Source organism: Pyxicephalus adspersus, chromosome 5 (genome assembly GCF_032062135.1).
Source record: "Pyxicephalus adspersus chromosome 5, UCB_Pads_2.0, whole genome shotgun sequence".
Taxonomy (NCBI): domain Eukaryota; kingdom Metazoa; phylum Chordata; class Amphibia; order Anura; family Pyxicephalidae; genus Pyxicephalus; species Pyxicephalus adspersus.
In genome coordinates, this window is record NC_092862.1 from 129,282,251 (window position 1) to 129,304,388 (window position 22,138).

Sequence of the window (22,138 nt, forward strand, 5' to 3'; positions counted from 1 at the left end):
TGATGTAGATCTCTTCTTTCAAACCCTTACAATTGAACTAGTTGTCTTTTCTTACAAAAAAAAATTAAAGGTCCCCTCAATTTTATCAATGTATCAATATAATTCAATATTTCGCTTGAAGGCTGACGGGGAAGTTCATTTATAAGATTTGAACACAATTTAGGTATTTGTAAACCCAAAGACGAAAACAATGAGCATGTGCATCCTCCGGTACTGAACCAATACTCATGCGTATGTGAGAGAGTTATGTCATCCTAGCCTGGCCAATAAACTATAAAACCATGGGATCAGGCAGGGCTTTATTGCAGAAAGAGATACGCAATGTCTCTTCTGCAATCAGCATGCTTACCTGTCCGATCATTGTCATCCCGGCATCCCAATCAAGATGGCCAAAGATTGAAACAAGGAAGAGAAGAAGAAGATAATGGAACCTATGACAGAACATCGACAGGTGAGTATACACATGGTTTAATTCCATTTTAAACCTATAAGCTTTATTATGTTTATAATATGTGCTATATTATTAGAATAATAACTATTGTCATGATCCTGCCATAGAGGTTTTTGTTTATGTACTTTATATTGGGTAGGGTGACAGGGTTTTTTCCTCGTTTTTAAATTATGCTCCTTTGTTGCCAACCTGATGGAGACTGATGGTGAAACCAAACCAAAAATAAAAAAACATGAATCTTGTTCATGACTCATGGTGCCCTAGCACACCAAATGCCATTCACTAAAGGTTGGCATATTCATTAAAACTCCAACTGTTAAACAAACAGTGGGGAATGCCATGCTGCCAAGTGATTTGCAATTCTTATTAGTTACACATTTTACAAAGACCTACATGATTCAGAGTAAAAGTTTTCTGTGCAACTAATGAAACTAAAGAAGCTAAAAAAGTTTGTAAAGAGTAGAGCTCACATAGGAGGTGACATAGCGAGCTGCAAAACTCAACCCAGATATAGTCGTTTCAGTTGCCTAGTTGTGCAATGAGAGAACAGAATTCCAATTCTTTTGGCAAGCAGTTGGGATTTCTGTATTTTAATGATCCGTTAAAATATTTGCTGTTTATTTTTGAGTAAAGGGTTATGTTATCTCATGCCAGAATTTATATTTTGATGTATGAACGTCCCATTAAATTTACATTTTACATTTAATTTCTAATGTCATTTGTTGTTGTGGATTTCAAAGGAAACATCTTTTCCTGGTTCTAGTGACATCTAACTCTCAGGTGCAAAAAGTGAACAGATAATAATGCTTTGCATCTGTCACTGACTGCAGGTGATGCTATGACTGTCTCTCCACTTACGGCCACTATTATAAGCAAATGTTCAGACGGGGTGAGGTTGCAGTGTGGTTACTCCTTCCTTGTGCCACTGAACCACTGCCCTCAGGGAGGCGCTATATGTAGCATCTACCAGTAGCAGACCAGTATTATTCATATTATTATTAATAAACTGTATTTATAAATCGTAAACATATTACGCAGAGCAGTACATTAAAATGAGTTGCAAATGACAGATACAACAATGACATAAGAGGAGGAGAGGACCCTGCCTAAAAGAGCTTACAACCCAAAACAGAATGAATAAGATGAACAGTGAGCAGTTCAGTACTCTCCTATTGTAAGCTGCTTCCTCACCTCCTAAATTGTAAGCTCTTAGTAGCAGGGTCCTTTGCTCCTCCTGTGCCACTGTCTGTATCTGTCTGTCATTGGCCACCCATATTTGATACAGCACTGTGTAATATGTTAGCCCTATATAAATTCTGTTTAAAGAGGAAGTAAACTCGTCCTCTCTTTCCCAGTCCGTAACCTATCCCGGCCCTCCTTTTCACCTCTATTCTCTCTTCCCCTGTGTTTTCCTTTCTCTTGTTTCTCCTCCTAGTCAGGTCCCTTTTTTATCTATGTTCAATATAAGAGGACGTTTGTTTTGGGTATACTGAGCCAATAGGGGGATCCTAGATCTCCCCCTTTTTTCTTTTATTGTGTATCAAGCCAAAATGTTTGTGTTGGTGAAATGCTCATCCACTAGGAGTGAAATGGACTATGTTTGATTCTTTTTCTTTTTGTTTTGTTTGTGGCTTTGTTCCTCTTTGAAAGAATTGTAAACTTTCTATTCTTAATAAAAAGTATTGAAAAAAAAAGAGGAAGTAAACTCAAAACTACCCAAAACAAACAAAATACCCTTACCTTCAATCCCGCAGAGCAGACAATCTGTCCGGAGGTTTCTTTAATCAGGTCCAACGTCCCGGGTCCCGCATCAATCCGGTATCAGTCTTTGGGCCAGCTCACCAGGCGCTGCCATATTTTCTCTGTTCTTCAAGGTTCTTCTTCCTGTGTTACCTACATGCATGAGATCAGTAATTTATCCTCCTTTTCAAGAAAGGGCTCCTTCTGTGCATGCATGAGAGCTGGGGAAGCGCCGGGTGCCACCATCTTCTTTCATCTCTTCCGTCATCTTCTTCGGTCTTCTTGGCACATCACGTGATCTCGCATTGAGCAGGTGGGAGATCGGGTGACGTAGCCACTGTGAAGGGACAAAAAAGGGAAGCCGGCATCTTCTTCCCCAAGTTGAAAAAGATGCCCGTGATCTCCTAAATGGGCAGAAGGAGCACCCAAGAGCCTCCCCGGATGTGTGACGTAGGTATCCCGGGAGCCTCTGCACTCCCTTTCAATCTCAATCGCCTAGACAATCGAGAATAAAGGGGCAGCGCTGAATCATTTATTTTTTTTAAAAAATTTTTTTGCAAAAATCGATAGACCCGAACTTTTCTCACTACCTAATTTCCCATTACTTACCTGGTCCCTGCTGCAATGATCCAGCGTCAATCGAAAAAAAAAATACTCACCTTCTCCCCGCAGCTCCTCCGGACACGTCTTCTGTCTTCTTGCTTCAGCCGGCGAGTGCAGTGACGATTACCGGGGTTTCCCGGTGACGTCGCTGCATGCGTCGGTGCGGGCGGGGCGGGAAATTCAAAATTTTGTATTGAGTTCCTTTGCATTGAACTCAATACAAAAAATCTGTATTGAGTCCAATACAAAGAAATCCTTATATAATATATATATAATTGTATTATATATATATTATATAGGCTACTGTACATTACATTATACACTATTTTTTTTTTTTTAACTTTTTTTTAAAGATTTTGTTTTAAAGATTTTTTTTTATGCTTTATAAAAAAAATTTTATTATTAAATTTATAAAATTTTGGACATATTTCGGTGAGTTATCCGGTAATTCGGTGAATTATAAGTAATTATTGAGTAATTCGGTGAATTATAGCCTACAATCTAAAATAAATTTCCATGCAAAAAATTTAACACTTTTTGCATGGAAGTACAAAAGTTTGGAAAGAATTAGAATACCCGGCGTTCGCGTATGTGTCCCTCGGCGATTCCTGATGATGTCCGTCGATGGGGGTCATAGCGGGAAATTCAAATATTTTGTATTTGATTCAATACAAAGTTCTGTATCCAGTCCAATACAAAATAACACAAAATATATTTATGTGGTTTTGTCTATAGGTATGTGACGTTGGACGGTTGGACACTAGGCAGGTGTTTTAGAAAAATATATTACTATACAGTATACCGAATTATCGCATTTTCAGTATTTTTCATTTATTTATGTATTCTTGTTTAAGCTGATTTTTGTGTATTTTAATTTTATTAAAAGTATTTTTTTTTTTACATGATTGTGTGTTTCAAACATTTTTTTATATTCATGATATCTACTAGACCCTTGTTCGGACATATTTCTGTAAGTTACAGGTCTACAATTTAAAAAAAAAATTCATGAAAAACAGTGTAACGCTTTTGGTACAGAAATCTAGACATCAGTGTAACACCCAGGTGGTTAATAATAATAATAATAATAATAATAACCAGTGCTGTGGTGAAGGCAGCTGAGTGCATTGCAAAGTGCCAGCCACAGGAGCCATGCTGGAATGCTTGTTTCTGCACAGGTCTGCACTCTTGTTTTACTTGCCCAGGGGGCAAATCCTTTCCTGTCCTTTATCATAGCTGACCCCTGATAGTGTACTTGAGTATATTAATATTAGGTTAGAATTACTGATCAGATATTACTGTCACTTGGAAAACCTCTGAAAAATACTAGTCACCCCAACGATACAAGAAATATAAATTTACATTTAAAGCATACAGCAGGATTTCTTCCTACAATAATCTTGTTTATCAGAAATATTGAATGGTAAAACATTCTTCTCAAATGTTAAACTACAACGTAATACCACATTTCTTGTGACATTAGCAACTTGCATAGAAATGGATTTAGCATTTTAATCTGGGTACAAAGCAAACCTGTACAAATGATATAAAGAAATCCTGATTGTTGCAGTGAACAACACATTCTTTCTCTCTGTCTTTTGCTTCTTTTATTCTGTAACAGTCTCTGAGAACTGCACAGAATAGGGCCATGATCCTTCCTCCTATTACTGGGATTGGGTCAGACTATGGCGTGGGGAATCAGGTACACAAGAAAGGCACCCTGCGTTGTTTTCAGATCTTTTTTTGTCTCCAATAAGACCAAGAAGCAGAAAAACCCAGCGTCTTCAGTACCACAAATAATTGGAAGTGCTTCACTTCCCCTCCCTAAACTCTTTTCAAGGTGGAGATGAGAGAAAAATGTATACAGAACATCAAAGCCTTTGCAATTCTAATTTCAGTCACATTTTGAAAAAGCAGCACTCTTCGTTGTTATTGCTGGTAACCCAAGCTCATTAAATTGAAAACAGTGTGAAGGGATAAACTTTTGTTTTATCAATTAGGACATATTCTTCAGAAATTGCTTTTTGCAGACAAATGGAAGCATTAGGCTTAATTTACATAACAAGGGCCAGGTTGGCAAAGTGTGGGTAAAGTTTACCTAAAAGAATTTTATTTTTGTTAAAACAGAATAATAATTTGGAACATAAAGAAAGTAAAATGTGAAAGCGCTCCCTCTAGTGATTCCATGAATGACAAGGAAATAGATAAGTTAGGTTCTTGCTTAAACTGAACCTCTTTTACTTAAAGTGGAACTAAATTGAAAACCCAAACTTTTACACTTACCTTTAATCCTGAAGGTCCCTCGATAGCACTGGTCCTTCCCGCGTCCCACGTTGTCCTGGGATGCCTCTTTGTCCTAGAGCTAGGGAAGCGCCTGGCGCCACCATGAGCAGGTGCGAGATCAGGTGATGTAGCCACTGTGAAAGGATGAAAAAGGGGAGCCGGCATGTTCTTCCCCAAATACAAAAAGATGCCCGAGTTCGCGAACATGGGCAGAAGGAGTACCCAGAGCCTTCCGGGATGCATGATGTAGGTAGGCTGAGGTGATCAAAACTCAAAGGGAAGGTGCTACACCCATTTTTTTTTTGGTTTTCTTTTTTTTTAAGAGGGTGTTGCACTTTTAAAAAGAAATAAATAACATTTTTTCTTTACATATAAGGGTTGCCTACCCTTTTATGTAAAGTGAAAATGTTGCGTTTATGTACGCTTTAAAGTGGATCTAAAGTTCCATTATTAAAAATGCTCCATTAGGCAGGTCATTATTGCAGAAAAGGACAGGTGATGCCCTTTCTGGGATAATTCCTCTTACCTGCCTGATCATTTATTGCAGGACAGCACGCAGGGAGATGGGTGTGTTTTCCATAAATGGCAAATATGCAAGTTCATTTTCACCAAAAAGTTTGGCTTAAATCAAAGCAAGTGCATAAATTTGGTGCATGTTCCTCTTTAGCTGGCTAAGTAGTTGACTTTGCATCTGATGACTGTGGAAGGCAAAACTGCCAGCACGCCTGCTGTTCACACCTTGTTTTCTTTGTCTAAAGGATATTGGTACTATCGTGCAGATAGAGGAGCTACTGCTCCCAGCAAAGTTTGAACTTTAAAGTGGAACTAAAGGTGATTAAGACAGGTGGTTGCTCGTATCTGCCTGTTCTTATCTGCCTGTTCACTGCTCAGCTGTCAGATTGGTTGCCAGAAAAACTCTATTTCCAGAAGTTCCAGCTTCCTATGAGCATAGCAGTAATTAATAAATGCGGGTGTAACGTCATCCCAAAATGGCCAACCAAGTGATAGATTGTCCTCAGAAAATAAAGAAGGAAGATGGTGGCACCAGCGATCCAACGAGGACAGGTGAGTATTAGCAGGTTTAGTTCTCCTTTAGGGTGTATGTGAACCCTAAGAATGTGCTTCCCCTGGTCTGTTTAATAAGTGCAAATAAATTCTTGACCATGTAATACAATGAGAACTGTTCTATCCTATGTCGGGCGCTCACTTCCAGTGTTTTTTTAATAAGTCTTTATAATAGCCTAAAGAATTATTAGTTCCGTTGTCGTGGAGATGGGATACTAGGTGAGTCAGAGTAGTTTGGCAACAAAAAAATAGGAAGCTTACAACAATCAATCCTCAAAAACATGTAGGCAGCTCTAAAAAGAATTAGGAGTTGAGTGAATCTATGACAGATGAAGTTGGCGGATATTTGTTTTCTTGAGGGCTCCATGTTGCTTGATCAAGGATTAAGTTGGCAGTTTGAGGTAGGTACTCCTCATGTGTGGACATCAATGGCAAACACCAGTTCTGTTTGACACACAACGATTATTTTGGAGAACAGTTTACTTGCCAGAACAGCAGATGTGAAGTTTTTCTTTGCCCCTGGTTGTAATCAAACTACAAGTGGTTCATTTATAATTATCCATGGGGTTGCAAGATCTTCCAAGGCAATGGCTCGCTACTTAACTTTCTTAAGATATCACAAATGTTTTATATCAATTTTACTCACTGGCATAGATGGCTATCAGAAGTCACTTGGATGTGTAAGGACAATTACACCACTGATAAAAATGCATTTTTGGCATTGGGAGGGCTAGCAGTTGCCAGACACCTCTGGTGCCGAATTATCAAGGGAAAAGAACGATAGCAATCTTTCCAACAGGAACGATGAGCACTTCCCCCCCAGATGTGTTGCTCAGAGGTATCTGGCAGCCTCTGCAGCTGTCCATAGAAAAAGGGCTGATGTTTGATCCAGCTTAATTAGGAAAATGCCATATCTTGTTCATGGTTGCCATTAGTCAAGACACTTATATATATTTAAAACAGATCAATTAGGGCTACAGGCTAATCCAGGCCAACAAAGGTAAACCCCACGGTTATTTCCCGTCCTCAAGGTTCTTGAAGATACTTTAATCTACATAACAGAAGAAAAAAACTGGAAAGTAACAGACAAGCAAACATAACGTAGTACAAGAAATAAATGTTTATAGCATTAGTGTGTTCTAAAAGTCAAGTAATTCAAACTTTATTGACAAAACAAATCCAAAGCATCTGTAAACCCATAACTATAATCCATGCTTCTTTATAATTTTCAGCACCATCCCTATTGCTAATTGTGGAAATATCCACCACACGTACTTGTCACAAAGCTGACGTTTAAGACGTAGATACTCAACCTAATTGGATTAATACATCCTATCAATCTGTGTCTCGTAAAGCTTAGCTAATTTTGTGCTCCCTGACATGTATTTGCTCCTGAATTATAGCTGTACACCAGTGCTTTATCTGATTTACAAAGCGCTTTATTGTTTTCACGTTCTCCAAATGCCTTTATCCAGTCTCATCAGAATCCACATTGTCAATGAAGCCAAGAGGTTCTCCTTATTATCATTTTGAGAAGGTTGTTCTTGTGGACAAATATGGTTTTCATTTTTCAGACATTTAGGATGCTGTATTTCTTTTCTACAGGTTATAGTGTCATTTAGAGTTATAAGTACATCATAGTCCAAAAAAGCTCTCAAATGTAATCCAGCCACAGAGCCAGGGATAGCATGTGGTTCTGATAACACATCCACCACTGCACAGTTAAGGGTTGAGGTATAAAGCAGACAATGCAGAAAATGACTTCAAATCCTACAAATTTCAGGAATCGTTGCAGGTATATCCCATCTAATTCTAAATATGGTAAAAATCTCTGCAACCCTTTACATAGGGGAATGTGATAATATTCTAAGCAGGTACTATACTTTTTATCAATTTATAAGGTAAATATTTGCTTTTTAAGTCCCCACACTAATATTAGATTTACATTAGAATAAAAGGAAGGTAAAACATATCTAAACCCAAAAACTAAAATGTTATATAGTTCAGCTTACCAATGGTGCTGTATTATATTTTTTTAGATTTTACATGAAAGAGAAGAAAGATCAAAAGGGTCTACTGAGTCTTTTCCCCAAAATTTTTCCGACTTAAGCTCTAGAGCTGTGTTTCTCAACCAGGGTTCCTCCAGAGGTTGCTGGGGGTTCCATGAGCAATTTGTGACTCTCAGGTCAGTTTAACTGACACCAATTACCATTTTAAATGGTTTAGCCATGTCTGTTATTTCCTTGAATGTATGGTCAGTTCTTTGAGTTACTTCTGACATTTTATCATTTATGGTTCCTGCTTCTGGACTTGTGTCACTATTTATTTTGTAAACACTTCAGAACTGCAGACAGTATTCTTCAGGTCTAACTGAAGCTCTGTATGGTGGAATCAATTTCTAACTGCCTAGATACGGTTTCCAGATTTTGCAAACATTTGACATGATTGCAGCCCAAAATCGTTTGACAGTACCCTAAATGTATTTCTTCTGTAGTTCTGATCAGCACGATACTTCCAACATTGCTCTCTGTGAAAGGATCTTTTTTTCCCCTCCATGCCAGTAGCCATTTGTTTCCTTACTTTTTCTTGTTTAGTTGGCCTAAACTGGTATCTGAAGTAAATTCTTCTGGCCACATTTCTTGTAAGTTCTGCTCCATTGTTACCATGTGCTACTTTAATTTCTCTTCCTGAATCAAAATCCTGATAAAAGGGGACCTTGGGAATGTGTTAGCTTTTTATTGAACTTTCCTCAAACTTCAACCTACACAAGACATGTGATCCCTCAGCTGGCAACTATTTACAGGGGTAACTTAAATATTATATATATACATATTTTACAAGAACTGCTACTTAAAGCAGGGGGCCATCACCGTAAACATCCTACATCCTTTTTTGTTTGCAGAAAATAAATGAAAGAAGATCTTTCACAGAACAGGAAGAGACGTAAAAATCTTCCCCCAACAGTGACCCCGAAAGCAATAAAATGTTTTTAAGTAGAGTGCAAAAAGTTAAGCACCTCTGTCAGGATGTAATTGCTGTATGTGCCATTAGAAGAGGGTGTTCTCTTACATTATGTTCACGTAAAATCTGTCAGAACACGAACAGTAAAGTTATTTTCTTCTAGGGGTCACAAGCAGATAACACAACAAACTCAAATATTTCTTACGTCAGTGGTCCCCCAACCTTTCTGAAAGCAGGGCCGGGAAACATGTACAGGTACATGAACAGCTTACAATACTCAGCAGCTCCGGCACACTAGCTGAGAATAGCAGAGTTGTGTAAGAGCGCTGGTGTGCTGTCAGGTGGCAGAGCTGCTGGGAATGGCAGAGAAGTGTTAGCCTTACATACATTGCTTTGCCATTCTCACGCTCCCGCTGGTTGCGCTCCTGCTTTCACTAGCTTTCGAGCAGTGTAAGATGGGCCGCCAGCGCTTCTGCCTCCTGCCATTTGCGACCCCCAAATTACCAGCCACAGACCGGCACTGTTCCGAGGATTGGTGACCACTGCCCTACGCTATAAATTTGGGGAGCTATTTTGGCACACAACACACGCCAATCATAAGGAAAACCACACATTTTCAAACCAAAGGTTATCCACACCAAAAAAAATTACCATAATATAAAAATTTGGGGTCATGTTGTATTACAGTAATATGAAGCACATCCAGGCATGTATTTAAAAAATCCTTAATACACAGGATGAACAGAGATCCAGTATCTACAAAGTTTTCCAGCAGTCGGCTTCATGATTACTTAGTAGATAAAGTAAAGAAAATCCATAATAACATGCTACATATTAAATGAAAAAAGAAATGGAGAAAAGCAAAGTCACCACATACAGAGTTTAGAAAACCATATTGTTATATCTGAAGTTTTATTCATAAATGCAAATAAGTTATAATGTGCTTTAAGTAAATGGAATATGTCTTATTAAGCTGAAGGCAATCACAGGTCCATTGTAAGTCTTTAACAGTGTAAACATGTTGGGCATGATGAATGGAGTGAAGCTTTTGCCATTAAATGAAATGCTGCAAAAGTTTAAGTCCACGTGAAAGTTATTAAAAAAATTGCTTCAAAAACTGGATCAAACACTACCATGAACTGGATTTTTTTTTTACATGTGTTTTTGTCTTTAGTGAAACTAAGTGCTTAGTCTTTTGGCCTTGATATAGGGTTACCAGCCTTGGAAAAAATCTTTAATCATCACCTACAATTATCATAATAAGACTATAAACCACATGCAGTGGAGAAGAGGAGAATACTTTTCATAACATGCAATACAAAGACATGGCTCAGCTTAGTGTTGTGTTAACATGAAGACTCTTTAACCAATAGACCTAGGACTGTGAAACAAAAGAGTTGCTAATCACACTGAAGTCATTTAGTAATCCCATAGCTATGCAAAACCGATGAAAGAAAATGTAATAACACTTACTAAGATTCTTTCTGTGACCGATCATTCTCTGTAAAGCTTCACACTAACTCATTGTTACCTGTCATTTGCCATTTTAGGCTAATGGAAGTCTTTCACCAGACTTGAGAACCAAAACTAGTGTCAGTATATATTTTTCTTGGGATCAGAACCTTTGTTTGAGGGCCATTATTAGTGTGATTTGCTTCCATCACTGTGCATTGTTGTTATACAGGAAACTCTTGTTCTGTTGCCATTTATAATCTTCAGAAGAATAAAGCACTTGCCTGGCTATACCAGAGTCCTATAATTATTTTAGGCAGAAGAATGATAATTAATTTTTACCAGCAATACCCACGGACATGCAAATGATATTTGGGACTAAGACTTTTGATCCTGGTAAGCCAAGGGAGTTTACAGACAGGAGGGAGAAACTTTCTGTTACCAAATGGGGTAAAAACCAGATTTTTACATAAAAGCTGGAACTACAACTAATTTCCTATTGATCATCTGATTTTGTTAGAAACCCTATTAGGATAATTTTTTGTTTTTCCTGTTCTAAGAACTGCAAATGTGTATTGTTCATATATTGTTATACAGAATTAACTTAAGAGGAAGCAGGGATACCCATCAGTCCCCTACTGATATCGTCTAAGTAATATACAATGTACTCCAGCAATGAAGTAAAACTCAAGGTTTAGTTAACAGCATTGCCTAATGATCCCCTGCTAGGAAGTGACATTTTAATACGGACACAGGCAACAATAATAACCTAGAGGTAACCCTTTTACACTATTTAAACTTAATTTTTTAATTTAGGTATCCTAGTTCAAGTCCAATAAACACTTAGGTAAAGTATATTTGAGTTTGTGAATGTCATTCATAGTTCTTTTGCATGAATCGTGCTCTACAGCAGGCCCTTTACCAGACAGACGTGTGACATGAAACCATGGCCCTGATAGGACCCCTCTGGTCAGTTTAAGCTTTTAGGAAGAAGGTAAGACCTTTTGAAGCAATGAGCGTGCTTTTTACAAGCATTTACACAATACAACCTTAGTTAATATTTAAAGACTATCATGATTTCTTGGCATCATGATAGATATCTCCTTGAACATGCTTTTGTGTGCATTTAGAAACAGGAGCAAGGTTAGCTCAGCAACAGCCTCATGAAAAATAAAACCTAAGGCTCTACACAGGGAGTGACGGCCTATGGGTAAAAGGCAAATAAAAAGACTTTGAACACAAAGTTCAGAATGGTAAAGTATTGTATGAAAGTGTTAAAAGGTACATGAAGAGGTGGCACTGCAGGTAATGCACTGGCTAATGCAGTTGACCACTGATAAAAAAGTCAAAAAGTGCATTGCTGGACAATATTCTACAAATATCTGCTTCATGACACAAACAAATATGTGCAAACTGAAAAGGTCCCTAGATTAGCCATAAATGAGTAGATATATACAGAAAAATGGGTATCTCTAGATTGGATTAAATTGAAAGAAAATACAACTAGTTTATAGCATGGAGCAATATCCGCTGCATGTTCCTCCTCGGCCGCCAGCTTCATCTGATAATCTGACGCCTCTGTTGTGGGACTCACTTTCCCAAAGTCCAGGAGTCTGAATAATCTTTTCAACGAGTTCCTCAAAAGCACACTGTACACCATCTTTGGTCTTTGCACTGGCCTCTGAAATTAAACAAACAATTATTAGGGAAGATATCAACAAGACCATTCCGAAGTTTCTTGGATAAAAACTGGATAAAGTTTTCTCCCAAGGAAAAAACAACATCATTGAAATATTCAACCTTTGTAGCCCCTTTGAAAAAATTGCTTTGGGTTATTCATGGTATTCCTAAATAGGAATACAATAATTCTGTTGATATGTAATAAAGGTTCCCTGGCATGATATGAATTATACCATAAAGAACACTGAATTTAACACTGTAGGGAAGCCTTACTTCACCCTTTTTTTTTTTTTTTTTTTTTTAACATGGAGGAACTCTTATAAAATAACTTTCAGGATCTGAGGGAACCCCTACTATAATTACCATATCCATAGATCACAGTATTTTGGTATGATAGTCATATAAAGAATGCCTCTTACTTTGCTGGCCAGTGGTAAGAATGTCATCCCTACAGATAGCCAAAAAAGGTCATCGGTGTCGGTGATAAGCGGAGAGGAAAATGTGCTTTGCTCCTCTAAGGAACCCCTAAGGAACCTTTAGATTTTCCACTAATCCTGATTGAGAAACACTTCTGTAGGGCGACAAACTTTTATTGGGCTTAAAAAAGTTTAAAGTTTAGGGTGTTGATATACCTTGAAAAAAAGACAGGACATTCCTGTGAATACTTTCATGCAGACTCCTGCAGAACACCACAAGGTGCCATTGGTAATCTTTACTAGGCATATTAGCTGCCAAGAGCCTAGTCTTTGTCAAACCAGCTACATTGTAAAGTGATCTGTCTATGAAGCAGTTACATATATATATAGGAAACTAAAAAGAATCTATGAAGCAATAAAGCCAAATAGCTAATTGACAAAGTTGCATATTTTAAGGTGAAAATCTTCTGATTCTGTTGACTTTATCAGGCGTTACGCTGACTTTGTACTAAATCTGCACGCAAGTGGAAGGCAATGACAGGTTTCCGAATCCGACAAAGCTGCTTTCAATAATCAAAAGAAAACACATTAGATATCATTAAAATTTACAGCCACGGTTTCTGGGGGTCAGCGTTGTGATTCTTGGCATGGGGCAGAACACATTTGGCATTAAACATAAAACCATGAAAAATGGGTGCTGGCCCTGGAGGTTAAGAGCCTGACCTCAAGAATTTGGGATAGGTATGAGAAAGGTGTTTTGTTTTGGCTGGTGTAAGAGTCTCGTTTCTGAAAACCCGGTCATACGATGAACGATGGGCTTAACAATTAAGTAAGTTCAGGAATTACAAATAGCAGCCAGTGCTGTGCCAAATCACAGACTGTATGTGGGCCAAAAAAAAGAAAAACTACAAACAAAGTGGAAAATTATAGGAGATGTCTAACACAGTTCACCAAATGATCCTGAGGGGAGACAGACTAAGACAAACCACTCCATTAATTGCATGAAATGAATACCAGCTATAGACCTAGATTGTGAACACAGCAAGGAGTGAATCATACAAGATCTAAGAATTAGCCCTAACTTGGTGTGATGTCATGCCTGACTCGGGCCAGCATCCCTCTAGGGAAAAGGATATTAAACACACACTGCTCAGGAAGTGAATCCCCTTTTGGAAAAGGTGAACTTACAATGTGTCAAAACCATTACACAAATAATGTCTTGGGGGAGCTGTAGGCACCAATACTATTATTTGCATGTTTCTTAAACACAACATATTGTCTTCTCCAGATGTGGTCCAACAAAACAGGAAAGAAGATCAAATGTAGATGCAGAACAGCACACAAAATTGCTGTGGGTAATGAAACAGATTTTTGTTTTGATTCTTCAATGAGTTACAGGTTTTACAGTGTAAGATCCTATTATTAGAAGATCAGGAGTTTATATGAAACCAAATCAGCTCTTATGTCTGTATACCTGATGGAGTTATTTTTACATTTACACTATGGGTATGTTTGTTTGACAATAACTGTCATAATTTGAGATACTATAACATATATTTTTTAGTAGGGATTTGGTATATTTGAAAACAGGCTTTTTTGGCAATAATATTTTAAAACATCTTTTTTATTGTCAATGAGCAATAAACAGTTTGTACCTCTAAGGTCAGTTACCACCGACACCAATGATCTTTTTTGCTATGTGTAAAGATGACTTTCTTCCCAAAGGCCAGCAATGTAAGAGGCCTTCTTCCAACTACCAGCACACTAATATACTGTGGGCTCTGAAAATACTAACTATAGCAGGGGTTCCCTGAGACCTAAGATCATTTCAAGGGGTTCCTCCATGTTAAAATGGTCCAGAAACTATGCAATCCACAGACAAAAATAGGTAGTAGATTAAAAACAGTTTTAACAAGTACTAGTTTTAAAAATAATTACTAAATAACTAAGTAAAAAATATATTTTTTTCTATTTTATAAATTTTCCTACAATATGCAAAAAAAAACTGCAAATACAAAATGTAAAAAAGCAAAACAACAAAACAAAAAACAGAAGAAAAAAAAAATAGATAAGGGGGAAATGGAGAAAAGAGGTAATTTAGGCTGACTGGGGTTAAGTAAAAGGTCAACAAGATAAGGTGTGTGCCAGAAAATGACCTGTTGTTGGCAGTTTCAATTACAAAATTGTAGGAATAGAAGAAAATAGGAGACCTACTCCCTTTAGCAGCTCACTACTAAAAATTGCTAGTAATTACCTGCTACACAGACAAGTACCAATAGCTATAGTATTGTGTGAGCGGGATTATTCACACACATTTGCAGCATTTTGGGACCATGAATAATTAACCACAACTTCACCCATGAGGTTCACGCTACAGAGCCACTTGTTCCATCTCTGTAGTGAGCAATGGTTATGCTGGTTTCACACTGCTGACATACAGAAAGTGATGTGTTAGCGTGTATGGTATTGCAAAAAGAGCAATGTCGCAGACGTGTGTGTGTTGTGTTGCTTTAAAAAACAGTGCATGCATGGAGAAAAATGCCAGCATTTGCATGCATGCAAGAACTCCTGTTCTCATGAGTGTTTGCTTTTTATGCTATGTTATTTTACACACACACACACACACACAGAGGTTCCTACCTATAAACAGCATTGAATGTTTTCGTGCAAACTTGAGAAAACAGTTAATTTGGGCTGATTGGGGTTAAGTAAAAGGTCAACAAGATAAGGTGTGTGCCAGAAAATGACCTGTAGTTGGCAGTTTCAATTACAAAATTGTAGGAATAGCAGAAATTAGAAGACCAGCTCCCTTTAGCAGCTCACTGCTAAAAATTGCTAGTAATTACCTGCTACACAGACAAGTACTAATGGCTATAGTATTGTGCGAGCAGGATTTTTCCACACACACATTTGCAGCATTTTGGGACCATGAATAATTAATCACAACTTCACCCATGAGGTTCACGCTACAGAGCCACTTGTTCCATCTCTGTAGTGAGCAATGGTTATGCTGGTTTCACACTGCCGACATACACTAAGTGATGTGTTAGCGTGTATGGTATTGCAAAAAGAGCAATGTGGCAGACGTGTGTGTGTGTGTTGTGTTGTTTTAAAAAATAGTGCACGCATAGATAAAAATGCCAGCTGTTTGCATGCATGCAAGAACTCCTGTTCTCATGAGTGTTTGCTTTTTATGCTATGTTATTTTACACACACACACACACACACACAGAGGTTCCTACCTATAAACAGCATTGAATGTTTTCGTGCAAACTTGAGACCTTCATTTCTGTCTACTTCTCGGTTGTCCTAAAAGAGAATATTAGGAGATAAATAAAAAGATTACAGCTTTATGGTCTGCAGTTCAAAACAAGTCAATTTAATATAAAATATTTTATATGTTAAATATTTAATACTAAAGTTAAAATAGAGCCTTACCTTCTTGCATGCTATACAGAAACCGCTCTGTACTATGATTTGTGTTCACCCTGAATCTGTGAATTTTCACACTGCGCATAGGAAACTGCAGCAATTAAGATACAGCCCACCTCATCTGCTGACTGGAGATGAGCATCACCAATCAGGCTGCCCCTGGCCCACCCCATTTATTTATTAGATGTCAGTTCTTTCAATCCTAATGGCTTGGCATCACATTATGGCACTAAGGTACTAAGGTGTGGGATGTTTCCAGGAAGGTAACAGTAACCTGCCAACCCCCTTCACCAGCCTTTATCTATCTAGACTGCATAGAACAGAACACATTATTTAAAAAATTGGCCTGTTTATGAAGGCAAAATATACCAAAATTGGCTGAAAATTGCAACTAGTACAAGAAGGAAGAAGATGGTAGTGCCCTGTGACAGAATGGAGACATGTAAGTATAGCGATGTTTAGTTCCCATTTAAGTGCAGGAGAAGAACAACAGTAAGTCACCGTCTGCACAAAAAGTGACGTATAAAAGGAATACTTACAGTTCACTTGTGACCCCCTGCTATACATAGACCAATAAATATTACCCCCTTTGTTTATGCTGAAGGTTGTAATCAGCCTTGCAGCAACTTGTGTGCTATTCTGGCTCTTCTTACCCTTACCCCCTAACAGTTTGATGTCTTCCTGTAATTATATTTCTAAATAATCGTTCTGATTTGGCTTTCAATGAAGGGGACCTCTGCTTAAGCATTTAGGTTTGTCAATAATCTAAATAGGTGACTTAAAAGGAAAGAAAAGTGGTAGAATTATGACATTCATTACAGCAGTGACTTACTTTGTCTATCTTGTTCCCAACTAACATTTTTACTATGTCATTTCGTGTGCAATATGTCTCCAGCTCATTTAACCAGTTGTCCAGCTTAACAAAAGTGTCGCGTCTCGTGACATCATAAACTGTTTTAAAAAAATAAACGTGTACTGAAGTACTAAGAGTCTTAATACTCGTCACATACTATTTGCATACACCTAAAAAGTACAACTGCCCCAAATGATGTTTTTGAAGCAAAAAAGAGTTAATCCTGATCGGGGTTTTACTGCCATTTGTGACCCTGTTTGTGAGATTTCTCCTCACTTCCTGTCAAGGCAGAGATAGTAAAGGGTTTAATTGCTTTCTGTCCCACACTCATTACTTTTTGTGGAAGCATCAAAGAACAGAAGTGAGGAAACACAGGTCAGGGTTAAAAATCTGACAGAAATGTATGACTAACTAAAATCGATACACAAGAATTGCCAGAGCTTGGTTTCACCAACCAGGTACGACTACACTAGAAATAGTAATTAAATGCATGTAGCATGTGACAGTTTACAGCTGACTTTTGTCTGCTTTGACATTTAGCACCAAACAATTAAAATTGTTATAATTACCATCTTACTATTTTTTTCAGATTTTAATTTTGGTTTTGCTTAGATTGAACTTTATTCTGACTGCATGTCAAGTAGATCCTGGGTCAAGATATCACATGTGGAATCACAACATAGTGTAGTTTTATGGAGACACCGTCACTTGACCAAATCCACCATATGGATGTATACATACCCAACGCTTCCTTGCCACTGAAGAATTCCTTCCTGTCTAAGCTGAAGTACAAGTAGGGTGATGACTTAGAGACAAGGAGTCATTATAATATGGCATACTGCTTATATGTCCTTGGTTTTAAGTATTTGCTATTTTGCACGGACAAAGTAAGATTTGAGAATCTGGCGGCTTTGTCTGTGTGGAACTGTAGGGACCAGTGGCGTTTCTCTAGCGGCAGCAGGACATTTTATGTTCACAGAGCGATGATAGGTTGTGTCCCCCTTTTCCTTTACTGACTTGCCACTTAGGTAAGACCAGGGTCACACAAGAAAGCCACAGACTAGGTGGCTGAGCGAGTATACAAACCTGAGGGTAGCCATGTCAAAATACTGCCACACTCTCCTTAACACACAAAATGTTTAGATACTTTTAAATCAATATTAAAAACAACTGTAAAATGATAATTTTATGCAAACTATGTTACCCTAGGGGTTCCCAAACTCTATATTGTGCTCTAAAAATATGATATAACTGTTCACTCAGAGTTACTTCCCTAGATCTCTGATGAATTGCTTTAAACAGACCCCTTACATATTTTTTCTTTTTTTAATTATAAACATACACTATACAGAGTTCTCCCCAGCACCTTTTAGCTGGGGGCACCACCCAGCACTTTTCAGCAACCACCCAGCTGTTTTTGGGTGGTTACTGATAAGCTGGGTCACAATTAGGGGCTTCCATTCACCTACAATTTCTTCCCAACCAGCTTAAAAAAATTCTGGGTTGAGCACAGCTATATATAAATATAAATGTGTATATGCACAGACTCATAATACCAGCAACTTGGGGAAGTGATGAACTTTCACCTTGATTAGTTGGATAAGCAGTGGTAGAAGGACGTATCTACTGCTCTGTATATGACATTTTAACAAACAGTTAAAAAACACTATATTAAAGCTATTTTTTTTCCCATATGCTGGGATCTAATGTTTAATTAAACTCTTCATTATTCCATTCCCAAATTATTTGTCAGTATTATTCTAAAAATATTCAAATCACCCCTTATATTCTTAAACATCAGACTTCTAACTGTGCAAGTTTTCAAACTCTAAAATGAAAAAAATACATAAATTTACATATCTTACCCAATATAACACCTTGTGCACCTCTGTAATAGCTAGGAGTCAGGGTTCGGAAACGTTCTTGTCCAGCAGTGTCCTAGAAGAGAGATGAACAATGTCAGGTATGTCAAATTCCTGAACTGGGATTCCTGGAGTTGGGTTTGTGTTGTACCACAGCACCATCTTGTGGACAAACAGCATTACTTTTTAGAAATGTGAAAATGAAAGTATGGGTAGTATGTAGTATGGGTGTAATCATCATAGGAAGAAGAGGGCTGTTAAGCAGAAAAATGTAGTTATTTTTATACAAATAATATAATTTCCTGTCGCAGTAACGAGTCAATTCTTTCTGCACAGGACAGCAGCCAGGAGGGCTGTATAGAAATGTAAATTCATTGATTCTGATAAAAAAGTCATAGTTTGCATTATCTGGTTGGGCAGCTAATGAAGCTGAAAAAAACACAACAAAACAATGGGAACCATTATAGGGGCTGTGTGTATTTAGTCTGCACAGAATGACAGAGAATTTTGAAAATAATGAAAACTTTTTGATTTAATCTGGTTGACTTAAGGATGAAAATGTGGCCCTTCTAAGTTGATCACCACTGTAGTTTTAGGGAAACAATCACCATCCTTGAAAACACATACACTTTTTGGAGTCCACAAGGTTTCAACAGTCACCAAGATGAAGAAATCCAGGTTCTCAAATGATAGTCTATCGTCTCCAGTCCTAGAGAACTTTATTAAATCAGACCCATTATGTCTGTGTCCTACACCCCACTAACACGTCACTATTATTATTATTATTATTATTATTATTATTATTATTATTAAACAGGATTTTTTCTAGCACCAACATATTACGCAGCGCTGTACACTATTGAAATACTTTCCTTCACTTTGAAGTTGCAGCAAACATTTGTTAATGTGTATTTGTGCATTGTGCTTACTACTGCTTACTGTCCTTTGTGCATTAAATGCTTACTACTAATTACATATTCTAATTGAAAAATCATTTTATGGAACTGACAGATTGATCAGCAAACCAATATCAATTCTTTGAAATGGTTTAAAGGCCCAAGTCATGCAAGCTTTTCCATTTAGTATAATTTACACAGAAAGCAAAGTTATTTTGTCAGATTTAGTCAGCAGTGGAGAAGGGACTGCCAGAGGTGTGCATATCAGATAAACATGGCACAAACTGGCTCAATATTCCCAACCTGATCGTGTTTAGGAAACTGATCAAACTAAAAAAAAAAGTATAAACTTTGTATAGTATTCCTGCCAATGTAACATTTTACTGCAGATTCAGTTATGGTACCAATCTGATTACTGGCATAGCAATGTATAACAAGAGCAACCGTGACTAAAATAAACATGGCAGAGATGATTATTAAAGCAGGAGCTCGTATATTTTAAAGGAAATATAGAGAATGCAATTACCAACTTTATATTCTGCAAATGCCAGGAGCCTGGGCTATCATGCCAAGTCTCTAGCTTCTATGAGCACCCAGAACAAGAACACACTGCAGGTTTATGGGTTAAAGCTGAGTCTAAGTACTACTATCGGGGCTCGTAAGGAAATTAAACAATCAGTTGTATGACCAATCACCAAAATAGAAATAAATGGAAAAGCTCTACAAACACCAACACGTTTTCAAAGCACTTTATAAACTAAAGGACTGGAGCTTACAGGAATGGGAAATGGAAATTACAAAACAGACCCATGGAGGAGGATGAAGAATCAAAATGAATGAATGTATAGAGCCTGGCCAGACTTATCAGGCAAGAACTCAGATCTGGAATGCCCTCTCGGGTGACAAAGGTTGGGAAAAAAAGAATGCCTATCTCACTGTGCATGGGTGAGATCTGCTATTTTTTTTCTCCTATTAAAGAAGGGGCTCCTTCTGAGCATGTCCGAGATCAGGCAAGCACAGAAAGAGCGATCTTAATCGCCGCATTGGGAGGTGCTGATTATGAGAATTAGAAGTAGTGACTACACTGCTTCACAATTGTCTGTACAAATTAGTCCTAATAGGGATAAAAATTATTTAGCTGCAACATATTTTTCTGGTTGAGGGACATTGAACCCACCCTGAGACGGGCTACTCCCACATAAATATGAACCTTCACACCGACAATGGTTATGGAGAACAATCATTCTGCAGCCAGACGGTGTCTCTACAGAAGGTACATGCATTCCTGCAGCGTTTTATACTGCCTTCATATTACAGAATATGTTTTTATTCTCTACCTTAATTACCTTATAAATAGGTTACATAATTCCTGTGGCAGAGGCAGCTGAAGGTGTGCAGTCATACTATTTATACAATATTATTATGTAAACATCATTACCACATGTAAAAGGAACACACCCTGTTATAGACAAAAAAGAAATAAACCAAACAAATGCATCTATGCAGAGTCGAAAAACAAAACAAAAATGATGGATCCTGAAGATCCAAAATATCTGCCAGTGCACCATTCTCCAGGGAACAAATGACCAGATGTCTTGCAAATTTTCACCCAACTAATAATGTTCAGCGCTCCCTCCCCTAGGCCATTTTCACCAGGTGGGCCACCCAGCATATTTTTTCAGGAGCCTGGCTATCAGGAGATACCAGCTGATTTCTATTCAATCAACAGGACAGAGGTCAGTACTAACAGCCAGGGGGAGGGGAGCTGTTGTCACTTGCAGCAAGGAGAGGAAAGCGTGAATACCGACACTAAGCAAGGAACTGGGTTTGTTCAGTAAGGTGAAAAGAGGAAGTTCAGAGGGAAATTCATTGAGAGCAGTTTAAATACCTAGAGTGCAAAAAGTGACACATTTTGGTTTGCCAACCAAAAAGTTTTTTCCTAGTTTAACAAATAGAAAATAATTTGGGCCTGATTTATTAAAGCTCTCCAGAGCTAGAGAGGATACACTGGGGAGAGTGTAGCTGGGTGATCCAGCAAACCTGATCTGGATTTCTTCATTTTTTTTCAAAATCATTTCCTAGCAAATATTTTCAACCCTGGACCAGAAGATCCATTCCAGTTTTCTGGATCACCCAGCTTCACTGAGGAAAGTGTGCAGACTAGGAGAGATTTAATAAATCGGACCCTTTGTGGTCATTTTTTTCTTGCTCCTCACCCCCGCCATCCCCAGAATATTTTCTAGTCATCCGTTTGGCTACTTTTTTATGCCAGAAAGCTGAAAATTTTTCGATGAGGACCACCAATGTTTTATCTGCAATTATTTTGGCACAGTCCAGTGTCTACACGTGCTTACTCTCCCCCTTCACAGACACACAATCATGGCCAAAAACATTGGCTACCACTTCCCCCTGAAATTATTGCAATTACAAATGCTTTGGTATTGTCC

The 22,138-nt window shown here is 37.9% G+C and overlaps 1 protein-coding gene across 1 annotated transcript in view; it reads right to left on the reverse strand.

Moving 5' to 3' along the window:
* Window positions 1-9,995: 9,995 nt before the first annotated feature.
* Window positions 9,996-22,138, reverse strand: part of RAB18 (RAB18, member RAS oncogene family) — a gene marked incomplete in the record, with an annotated part of 29,458 nt that continues 17,315 nt past the window's right edge. Inside the window, 4 exon segments of the mRNA XM_072412681.1 lie at window positions 9,996-12,233; window positions 15,891-15,957; window positions 16,913-17,031; window positions 18,799-18,871. Of these exon segments, the coding sequence (XP_072268782.1) occupies window positions 12,061-12,233; window positions 15,891-15,957; window positions 16,913-17,031; window positions 18,799-18,871 (432 nt within the window).